General features: G+C 34.9%; 1 protein-coding gene across 1 annotated transcript in view; it reads right to left on the bottom strand.

Moving 5' to 3' along the window:
* The window catches only part of LOC144441426 (voltage-dependent calcium channel subunit alpha-2/delta-1-like), a 158,146-nt gene that overhangs the window by 5,443 nt on the left and 140,530 nt on the right, over positions 1 to 12,173 (bottom strand). Inside the window, exons 29-39 of the mRNA XM_078131033.1 lie at positions 11,338 to 11,456; positions 10,484 to 10,635; positions 6,072 to 6,113; positions 5,824 to 5,895; positions 5,305 to 5,375; positions 4,317 to 4,398; positions 3,975 to 4,033; positions 3,410 to 3,468; positions 2,113 to 2,230; positions 1,594 to 1,697; positions 497 to 579 (exon numbers count right to left, since the gene is read on the bottom strand). Coding sequence (XP_077987159.1) covers positions 497 to 579; positions 1,594 to 1,697; positions 2,113 to 2,230; positions 3,410 to 3,468; positions 3,975 to 4,033; positions 4,317 to 4,398; positions 5,305 to 5,375; positions 5,824 to 5,895; positions 6,072 to 6,113; positions 10,484 to 10,635; positions 11,338 to 11,456 — 961 coding nt within the window. The remainder of the gene's footprint in view (positions 1 to 496; positions 580 to 1,593; positions 1,698 to 2,112; positions 2,231 to 3,409; positions 3,469 to 3,974; positions 4,034 to 4,316; positions 4,399 to 5,304; positions 5,376 to 5,823; positions 5,896 to 6,071; positions 6,114 to 10,483; positions 10,636 to 11,337; positions 11,457 to 12,173) is intronic.

The following is a 12,173-nucleotide window of genomic DNA, read 5'->3' on the forward strand; positions in this document are numbered from 1 at the left end:
CCTGGTACAAGTCGTTTAGTTACAAGCAAAGTCTATATTGTGACGAACACAAAGTCCTGATTTTCCCACCGTCCATTGCATATTCAACATGCGGCAAGTAAGATCGACAATCCTGATGGTAAGAATCAGTCGATTTCTACTACTAAAAATCGAAAATACGTATTCCTATAGCGTGCGTTCTGGGAAGAATTGGTTGGAGGAACAACAGGGAACATTTCATTGATTGATTCCACCGTTTGTTGGAGGAGTTAGCGAAAAACTTTTTCTACCGACGGATGTCCTATTCTAAATCACACGTCCCTATTCTTATGTAATCAAAATGACAAGCTGATCTAATGATATTTCATATATGACAATTTTTGTACCAATTAAAGCATCCCAATGAAGTGATAAGTCATGTGACGTCAATATTATGGGATGTATATAATTGACATGTGATGATAAACTTTCTCATCATCAGGTATGAGTGTTTGTACTTCAAAACAAATCTACTTACATCTTCATGAAATGAATAGCAGTGCTCAGATCGTTTTCTATACCTTGGCTTACGTGACAGGTCACACGGATTCGGACCATCTAGTAGAGATACCGTCAAGGAAGTATTATACTCACACTGCAAAATACATAACGCTTATATATATCCACACCTATATTACAAATACTATGTACAAATTCTATCAGCAAACTAAAGACACATATTAAAGTGGCCATATGGATGAGAATTGGATATTTACTTCGGATTTTTACTTTATAAAACAATTTTATCATGGCTTCATACTTACAAAATTCAATGTGAAACAACATAGAACAAGTCTGTGTTTGTAACTCAATACTTTGCAAATAGCTAAAAAAAAATGAGTAAAAAAGTTTGTTATTGTACGTATAATAACGAACATTTTACACACTTATCAGTCTTTTGCCATATATTGAGTTACAAACAAGGACTTGGTATATGTTGTTTCATGTTGAATTTCAAGAAGGAAGCCGTGATAATATTGTTTTGTAAATTAAAAATCCAAAATAAATACCAAATTTTCATCCATATGGCCACTTTAAAATAGCTTTTGTATGTGGTAGATTATACAAGTAAGTGTCTTGGGTTGCGAATATAACCAACCTGTAATCATGGTTGTATCTCAACACTGAATGTGGTTGCAATTTAAGTGCTGCAATTTGAGGAGATCAGAAAATGGCACACTACTATGAGTGCAAATACATCCGTGTCTGTTAATAGCATATATCTACATGTCGCAGTAAATAGACTATTAAGTCTGCTTGCCAATAGTTCATCTGCCACTGTCTCTGAACTAAAGTTTACTGAAGGCATCATTTAATCATTTTAATTTGTTCTTATTATTTTGCAATTTTCGTCAGACCCAGTTTCCATACATAGTCATATATTTGGAATTATTTTAATATTAGCCTTCAGGTTCATTGTGCCCAGTCTTGGTTCAGTCCCCCCCCCCCCCCCCCCCCCCCCATCACCACCTCTCCACCTGGCTAACAATTCACCTCCATTAAATCTAACTTTTTGTACTGTTGAAATCAATCAGTGTATAGTCAATTTCACTATCACATGACAGTAAAGGATATCTCTCTCTGGTGCTTGTAGTACAGGCATATCAGGACAGTCACAATCTGGTTCAGCTACAACTAACATAAGATTGGTACCAGGAACTTTACTTGTACTCCATTCTCTGTAGATAAAACAGCAAATACAGTACATGTATGTGTCAGGACTTGTCATGGGGACAGATACAACAGAAGTCAACATATCCACTACACCACTCTGTAGAGTGTTATGAGGCAATATGTACAAATCAGGTGGTGCATGGCGTAGTTTGTAAACAATTTTTTTAAAATAGAAATTTGGCAACTTTTCTATCTAGAATGTACTTTCACTACATAATGCTACAATTTGATTGCAGTTGATGTTATGTCAGAATGAGTTGACAACACATGTTCACTTCACTGAACATTTGAGTGTATAGTTTTCGACTGATGATGATGGTGGTGGTGATGGTGATGATGATGATGATGATGATGATGATGATGATGATGATGATGATGATGATGATGGAATCTGTTAGGTAGTCAAAAGACTTTACTTACCTTGTGCAATTATTGGTACAGACTAGTGTATCGTAGTGGTATTCCAATTGTCCAAAGTAAAACTGTTTTTCAAGTTTTATGCAACTAACATTTTCTTCTGCGGCTTCTTGGGCATCAACTAATGATAAGAGTAAGGGCAAATAAATCATATTATGAAATCTTAAACTGAACAATTTAGCCTGTATGTTGTATGTCCAGGATTCTCACAAGACCTTTATGGAGTGTTTGAGTCTGTGAATGGATTAATTTCATATGAGCAATAGAAGTTAACATGGTAAGTGTTGCTCCGCTTTCACTGGTGATGGTGCCCTGTCAAGGCATACCAAACAGAAATGGAAATGTAATGAAATTTATTTCGCATTTAGATGCCATCAGCCCAAAAAATATGTACAAACAAATGAAGCAAGACAAAACATATAATGATTTGCATACGTACATGAAATGAAAATATACAACCGAAAACGTGTCAAGAATAAACATAACTTATGAAATGGAAAAGTTTAGCAAACCATTCCAAACAGATTAGGTAATTTACTCAGAAATACTAGACCCAAAGTTTTGCTGTTACTTTGTTCCCATAAACCTCACCATGATTTCATTTAAACTCAAATAAAACAATTCAGGGGTCATCATACAACTTTTTCTTCAAAAAAGCTCAAAATGTCTTCAAGATTACCCCATTTTAGAATTCAAAATGGCCACAAAATTAAATTGTATGGGAAGATAAAAGATTGTTAATTTCCTTTAAAACAAGACGGTGAACCCCCAAATTTCTTTTATCATTTTGAAAGGAGAAGGAACATGTTTCCATATGGTAAAGTTTGAAGAAATTCAAATCATGTCTGTCCATGAGGCACATGCTACCTTAATTACTATATCTAGATTATTTTGTCACGTGCAATACTGAAAACATTACCGCATCTGTGTCTGCAAATAATATGTAAATGAGTGTGTATTCATTTCTTGTACATGAAATCAAGCGATCACACAGTATCATTTCTTTACGGAAATTTGTTGTTTCAGATAAACATACCTAATAATAACAGAACCCCGTGCCACAGGAGTGCCATTGTGGATACTTGTGGTTATTTGCACATAGCTTGTGGTGTTTTCTACTTCACTTTCACTTGCTATGCTCATGAAATTACAGCCACAGAGAACACTACAAACACTCATGCACATACCCCATGTAGGCCTCACTTGCACTGACACGTGATGACATTGTGTCATATTATTACATATCAAAAGAGCTTCTGACATCTATGTTTTTCATAGTTTTTTCAAAGTTTTATCATACCTGTAGTTGATGACCATGAAGAATATAACAGGTTGTACAGACTGTATTGAACATATGCCCTGTAAATAAAACATGATAAAAATTAGAGTTTACACTAACGCTTACAAGGAGTCTGAACATGTAAATATAAAAATTATAACAGCACCGGATAATGCTATACAGTTACTAATACCATGTTGCCCTTGACAACTGACCACTGTGACCATAGACCACAAAAAACGTAACATTATAATAGCAACAGACGATGTGCAAAAACCAGTTACAAACAGAGAATAGTAGAAGCAAATATGTGTAAACTATCTGGTATATACACAGCTGAGTTTACATTCTAGAATAACATGTATAACACATCTCAATTGTTTATCTATGGACTATTTACCACTGCTCTGAGTAAGATCAAAGACTCGTCACTTGATATATACTAAAATATTTGAATTTGGATTAATATAAAGTATATATATATAATCAATACGACATATTACATACATCATCTTTGTGATATGAATTCCAATGAATTTAAGGACATCAAAAATATATTTCAGTAAAAATGATATGAGAAACTCACCAGGATGCCTTTGTTGCCCACCAATTTAACGTCAATGCTTCAGGGAAGGACAAAGATGGCTAAAAAGTGGGAAAAATTACAAAATGAAAATAGTATTGTAACATATTTATCAAAACATATTCTTGTAAAGGTGAAGTGTTTGAATGAGATGATACAATCAACATTTTTGAATTTTAAAAAAAACTGAAAAATCTGAAAGTTTAGTTATTTTATTTATTCAATATGCAATATATAGCAAGCCTTCATAGAAGACACAGCCCCCTTCAATTACTTCTGTGTGACTGAAATGATCTGACACTTGGATTTAACTAAATTCATAGTTATAACTGTTAATAAACTTACAACATGTATAGATCTGCCTGATGCCGTTGTTTGTTTCTCTTCAAGCTTTGGACAGGATGCCTGGTAGTCAAAGGATTCAACTCTGAAAGAAATTGAGCAAAATGTCATCATTTGTTGAAGTCCCATGTCATAATCAATTTATGCCCAGTGTTCAAATTTATGTTTTCAATGAATGCACGTGTGGGCAGCACTACTATGGGTGAACACTATTGATTTGTTTGAACACTTCTTCTTTGAATATTCCTATAGATAGAGTGTGGACAGTGTTATTCGTGAGATTGTTCCAGTTATTTACAGTGCATGGATAAAATGAGAATTTGTTTGTATTTGTTTTGGCTGTTATAGTGTGGAAAGTGTGTGAGTGTGATTGTCTGATTCATGTGGTTGTATGTTTGAACTGCTGAAGTGGTCCATAGGTTAATCCTCTTTCTCCTTAGGGGTATTTGTTTTGTACATAACTAAGTACAAGTTGGGAGAAATCGGATTAATTAACTTATCTACTAAGTGCTTTATATGTCATGGTGTAAATGTTATATATGGTTTGTATCTACCTGCCAGCGAGTTTTATTGGCATCCTACACAGGTTCCCTTTGAATACACCATGATAATTTTAAAGTATAACTCATACCTTTTTTTCCCCACTTTGTTATTATTATATCATTCTAAATCTTCAATAATGTGTAAAATGGTCGATATAATATACCGGTAGGTTTAATTCGTTTCGGGGTGTTTTTTTGAAATATAATGATATTTATATGGGTTTGGAATAAAACAGACACACTGGATTTTGAATTAGCCATCAACTGGGTGTTTAATTAAATTGAGCAAATTCAAAACCAAACTGGCATGCAATGAGTTTTTGCAATATCTGCTACACTGTTACGTATATTTCAAATACACTTTAATCTGCTCCTTTCCACATTTTCTTACTTACTTTACAAATAGTTTACTTTTCAGTTTACTCTTGAAATACACTTTTGGTACTTACTTTTCAAATACGGTTTTGTTTAACATGTCGTTCATGATGTTTCCTTCAATCAAACCAAAGAAGGCCCCAACCTGAAAAGAAAGAAAGAGATAGGAGTGACTTAACTGGTTAGCAACAGCATCAATGTAGATTTATAAATCTCAATTTCCTAACAATACCTTATTATGGTTCCATGTGGATCATTGGTGATCATAATTTACGAGATTTTCACAGATCTTCATTTCACAAAAACACCTATTATTTCATATTCTAGTGAATATTCCCTTCCTTACCATGTGTTGACAGTGTAGGAAGTACACTCAAAATTGAGACATCACAGACTTTCGCTTTTTGAATTTCATCATAACTGTCTTCTTTGTATATTCCTACAATATTTTCATTGAAATGTTTGATACAATACATCTGACTGTTGCATGCACACATATAGCCACACTTAAAACTACAAACTCAGAAATGCACACTAGTGGCTACAACATCATCACTTCACCATCACATTATTTTAGTTAGATAGATACTCACATGATGCTTGTACATGTCTTGGTTTGTTCCCACTATAAAACCACCATTATCAAGGAGATAACAGTTGAGATCCTGTAACAGAAACAACAACTGATAAGTCCATGTGTTCATCAAAGCTAACATGAAATGCAACAAGTACAAAATTAAACGCATGTCAAAACCCACATCAATCTTTAAAAGTATTTGATGATACAATTCTGCTGGACACCCAGCCAGTATGTGAAATAATATTTTATGATTCAACAAACCTCATCGGCACAACTTCGTTCACAATCACCTTCATACGGACACTGAAAAGAACGAAAACAAGACTCACCATTTTGCCATAAGTTTACACAAGACAAGCGACCTATCGGTCAGAATAGCTCCGCTGGTTTTTTTTTTAATTTTATTTTTTATTTTGGTGACATGTAGAAGTGGTTCAGTTCTTCAGCTCTTTACTATGCAGTTTTGTTTTAGCGATGCAATAAAGTGGTTAGTGGTTTCATATGATGTCTCACTATAAAACACATTTTACACAGAAGTTGGTAATGTATTGTACTTTTATACCATAGTCACCATTTTATAACAAAAATCTACTGTTATGAAAAATTGCACAAAATCTCAGGGAAAAAGTGACTGGGAAATGCACACAAGAAAAAGAAGAAAAAAAGAGGATTTTGAGGTTGGCTATAAATAATTCCAATGTCTTACAGCTTTAACCCTGGAAAATTTTAATGATGAATGAAATAAACTAGGGATCTAAAATAATTTTGAGGCAATTTGAATTTCAATTTTCTAACAAATTTACCAAGTCAACAACATTCAACTTGTACTAGTTGTAGTAGATATATATATATAGGGAAGAAATGTATTAATCGCCATCTTAGTTTCCGTACGGCGACAATCCCCAAGTACCCGAAAGAGAGTCATTCTCAGCCAACAGGGTTCGACACTGGAGTAAAAGTCACTATCCCACAGGTGGTCCTATCTTTAAGTGCTTTCGCTTGTTCACTTAGGCTCTTCATCTCTCTTAGTTTTTGCTCTACTTCTAATTCACTTTTCCAAACCCCATATTTATGTCAAACACTGTTGTAATTGAACTGTCTATTTCGTTGTAGTTGTTTGTGCATCATCAACTCCTTACTGTAATTTTATTCTCTTTTTTATGTTTTGGAGCTTCTTCTCTTTTTTTTTGTTGCTTTCTGTGAGTAGTTTGTCTTAATGGGGGGGGGGGAGGAGTAATAAGATGTTATGTGGTCTTATTTCTAGCTTAAATACTACATAACATTTCTGGTACACATTGATCTAACTATTGCATTTTTAAAAGACAAAAAATTACCTTCCCATAGAGCAAGTCTTTATAGTGTTGTCCTTAGTGCATATTAGAATGTATTTACAACATAAAAATAAATAAATTTGAAGGTTACCAGCAGTTACAGCAAAATGTTGTTACTAATTACATGTACAAGTCACTTCGTCTATTTTCGTGTCTATGTACTTCCGGGTTGACATAAACGTTAAACGTGATACAGTTGGCCCTATAATTACTAAGAAATGACAAAACCGTTCGCAAAATAAAGTTCAGGATTTTAATTTTTCAAACTGAATACCAAAACATGAACACGGAACACGGAACACGGAATCGTGTCAGTGCATGGATGTATTAGTGATGTATCACTAATACATCCATGGTCAGTGTTACTAAGTAAGTTAGCAGTTTCATTATAGGCTGTAAGTTGTACCGGTAAAAAACCATCATCACATCATGTAGGAAGTACAAAAACATAGAACACGTTGTTTTCTTGCTGAATAAACTCACTGAAATAACAACACAGTCAAATTGCGTCTTCGATTTTGACAGCCACCATTGTTATGATTGAGCTTCACTAGTTCCGTTGAACGTGGCCGGGCGAACGCCGACATCCAATTTGTACAGCGTTTTAACAAAGGGAGCTCGTCAATAACCTACCGAATAATTAACTCAGAAACGAAGTTTAAATACTAACTGATCTAAAATTACTGTTCAGAAAGACTACGCATCCGTACATAAATACGAATTCATGCGACAAAGATTTCGACTTATTATACACATATCATCGTACAACTAATTTTATTGGCTACATTTGAAAGGTCTCACTTGATTGGCTCATCGTTCGCTATTCCCGTTTTCAAGAGACACCCTGCCAGAATAAAGTGCCACGTAGTACAGCAATGGCGCGAGATCGTCTGTTGGGCGACTTTCCCACCGGGTGTGCTTTTCGAAAACTACACAACACATGCTTTTATGACACGGAATCATAGAAAATCTACCCCGTTTCCAAACTAATCGTAATTTTATCGCGAATAGACAACCGGAGTTGGTCAAAATAGCAAATTAAAAATCAAATGAATTTTACTATGACCGTGAATTCATCATATAGCCGGTGGTTTGAATTCTGAGCTCCCTGATATACCTATCGAAAAGTCACTATCCCGTCGGACTACCTGCAATTATCGGGCTGGCTAAACTTCCCGATGAACTGGAGTAAGGTCCAAGTCCAAGTTAAAGCCCCGACAGTACGTGAGAAAATCGTCTCAAACTAGCGATACAACTTTCAAAATATAACTTGACATGTCTTCATTTGTTAGAGTTATACAATTCAAGACAGGGTTTCACTCGAAAACAACAATTCTGTGAATAATGACACTGAACGCAGCGATTTCTCGGATGATGTTACCACTGCACTGTAACGTATGGCTGACAACGACTTGCTTCTGGGTTAGTCCCTCGTGCATCCGGGTACTTGGGATTGTCGTGCAATACCACATCAGCAATTTTGACGCTGTAATTTTGCCACCAATATTGATCGTACAAAAACAAAACTCCATAAATGAACCACAAAGTACTTTCCCTTTCAAAATGTGGTAATTTTAGAAAGAGTATTATCGTTTTTATTGACGACTGACTCTGTCAAAAACACTTCAGTTCAGGCATGGAAGACTTCTCACAATGATCATGAGCTATGAGGTGCATATACTGGAATGAACCATTCTGTAGGAGGGGTGGTGTGTGAATTGGATTTGAAGTTTACAAACCTTTTTCGAACAAATATTTGTCATTTTAGCGCACAATGCGTAGAATTAAGACTATAGCACATATTACATTGCTAGTTTGACGTCAATAGTGTCTTTTGAAAAGTTGCACTTTACCTAAAGTCTCGCGGACTGATTTCCAATATGGCGTCGGTCATTATGCTCATTAACATATTCATTTTTTTTTCAAATTTCAAAAAAAAAATCATAAAAAATAGAAGAGAAGACGTGCTGACTTGAAATTAACAAATCTAAGTAAGCTACCCCCTGTGCATCAACACACCAGATATCAAAGCAATCTGACTTAAAGTTTATAAGGAGTTGATGAAAATGTCATTTTTGGAAAAAAAATCATAAAAAATTGCAAATGGCACAGATTAACTTGACATGAACAAATCTGAATAGCCTCCCCCCAGGGAACATGCACACCAAATATCGAAGAATTCCGACTGTCACTTTCAGCGTAGATAGTGAAAATATAAAAGTTTGATGGACACCTATGATTCACTCTACTCTCTATACCTCAATACCCACCTATACCTAAAGCTACGCTTTCAGCTTTTGCTAACAGCGGAGCTAAAAATTATAGAACTAAAACATATCACACTTTCGGGTTCTTAATCTAATAACATAAATGTGAAGTTGTTGTTAGGTCATTATCGCGATATTCATTCACATTTGCATGACTTTGACGAAATCCTGGAGTAATGATTTGAATAGTCGGAGACGATTACACACAGGGAGCCCACTACGCTGATATTATGCATTGGCAGAACTATGGGCGATTCTGGGATAATGTACTTTTTTACAGTGGCACAAGCTGAGTTTATAAGCTTTTCACTCCATTGAAAATACTTACCAGACATCCTACCATAACGTTAATTTCAATGCATGTCTTCTATAACATTACGATTGTCTCCTAGCATTGTTAGAACAGTTGATTGCATAGGAACCTAAGGGATTTTCTAAATATTGTTTGATACGTATAATATGATAAATTACATCATTGGATCATTCAGGTTTGAGTTCAGTCAATTGCAAGTGGTGGTTAAGGTGTGCTTCAGTAGGTACAATAATGTGAGTATGTTTACAATATGTAGTAAAAACAATGCCTAAACATGTCTAAACTCAGCTTGTGCCCCTTTTTAATCAATTAAATTTGTAAATTCAAATATGGTCACTACTTGTGGAGCACCCAAGTGCCTTCAGTGTTAAAGCAGGAGAAAACCACATAGAGTGTGGACCAGTGTGTCCTCTAAGCCAATTTGACGCACCACTGATGCACACAATTTCTAGTGACGCACCAAAATTTGGTTTTCTCATATCTTTAACTATGCGGTGACTCACAAGAAAAGTCAGTTTTTATCATTTTGACTCACAACAACAAAATTTGGCTATCATTTCCAGGGCACACTGGTATGGACTGAGTTCCACAGACAGCAATTTCATAGCAGGCATGCAACATATTAATTTATAGCCCTGTCACTTAGTTCTACAACATAAACCTGAATGGATATCTGTAGAATTGTGTGTATGTATTTGTCTGTATATTAAAACTGTTGAGAAGAATTTCCCACAAACAGTTTTTTTTAAAATATAGTCTTACGTCAAGAGTAATATCAATCCATCTATTTGTGAAATCTTCTTCAAGGAGATAAGCTGCAATGACAGCTGGAGGTATATCGTTGTCTAGCCTGACAGCTTTGCTAGCCTTGATTGTCATACCGTTACTGGTATCATTGCCCATATAAAATTGACCTGTGGAGTAAAAAAAAAAAAAAAAAAACCCCATCAAATGACTTGCCAATCTTCATGCCAATCCAAAGCTCAAGACAATTTGTCAAGAAGTCACTAGGAATGTTGATCAACAATATTACAGCAGAAAGTCTGATGTTTTAAAATTGTGACTGGACAGATTTCATATATTGCTTTGGGATGTACTAAATAGGAGTTAATTTACGTCAAGTAATGGATACATCTGGGCAGGGGTGAACAAATCATTTTGTGAAACATTGAATCTTACCTATGAATCTGTATATTCAGATGACTTTTTAACATACATGTAGTTATTAACAGTAAGGTACTGGTCCGACGGACCAGACAAGGTAAAATTTGTGCGGGTCCGCCCAAAAAATCGCTAGTCCTGGACCCAGGGACCAGTGGATTTGTTCACCCCTGCATCTGGGTATATGTCATGTATGAGAACAAAACTTACAAACTAAAAAGATTGTCTATATTATGCCATGTTTTCAACATTGACAAACCTTTTCCATCCTATGATACTGGTACTATTTCAATGATACTAAAATGATATTAAGTAATCATTGAAATCAACCATAATCATAAGCTGTCAAATCATTCCTTGTTGGACATTGTTGTCTCGTAGTTCCAGACCCTCTTCTAAAACATCTCTCTCTATGCGATGTCAATTTTACAGCTACAAAGTCCTCTTACACTTACCTGTATTATATGGTACAGATATGGTATACTTATCGGTGAACAAAGACCTCTCGTAGTAATCTTGCTCCCAGGGATCTCTCAGAAGTTTCATTTCTGTCTGTGTTAGTTTGGATGCCGCTCTGTAATGTCAAGTTCATATGTATACATTTATGATGGTCTACATGCATAGATGATCAATCAAAACCTACCGATACTATATCAGTGACTATACAAGAAATTAAATATTACATTTGTCTAAAAATTTGTCATTTTGAAAATATCTACTATACATAGTAAATTTCACTGTCCTAGAATTATAGATACGAAATATACAAAATATCAACAATACTACTGAAACAAGATATTTAGTTTAAGATTGACAAAGGCTAACCAAAACATTGGAATCTGTATTTTATATCTGTTAATGTCATCTGTAATGAATGCATATAGAATAAGTGGCAAATATCCACTAATTGACATATTTCTAGTGATGCTTCATCAGACACAAACAGAACACATGAGGTTTTCGCCTATAAAACATGATTTTCTCTTCAACCCACTTTTTCTCTATTTCACAAGATGTAAGTTGTGTTTCCTTATAAAATGCTTATCTCTCTACTTTACTTTATTTTTTTTTCAAACTCACATCTCACCATCTTAATAACACGATACAAATAAACATTTGCAGCCTAGGAAGTTGCCGGTAATTACTGGCATTTGCAGGTGATAAATTGTCCAATGCAGGTGACCTATTGTAAATACTTGCATTCAGCCGGTGACATATTTTAAATTTACTGGCATTGAAAAAGGTGAAATTTCAACTTTACCTGCATTTGAAAGACTAATTTTAAAGCCCA

Source organism: Glandiceps talaboti, chromosome 1 (assembly GCF_964340395.1).
Source record: "Glandiceps talaboti chromosome 1, keGlaTala1.1, whole genome shotgun sequence".
Lineage (NCBI taxonomy): Eukaryota > Metazoa > Hemichordata > Enteropneusta > Spengelidae > Glandiceps > Glandiceps talaboti.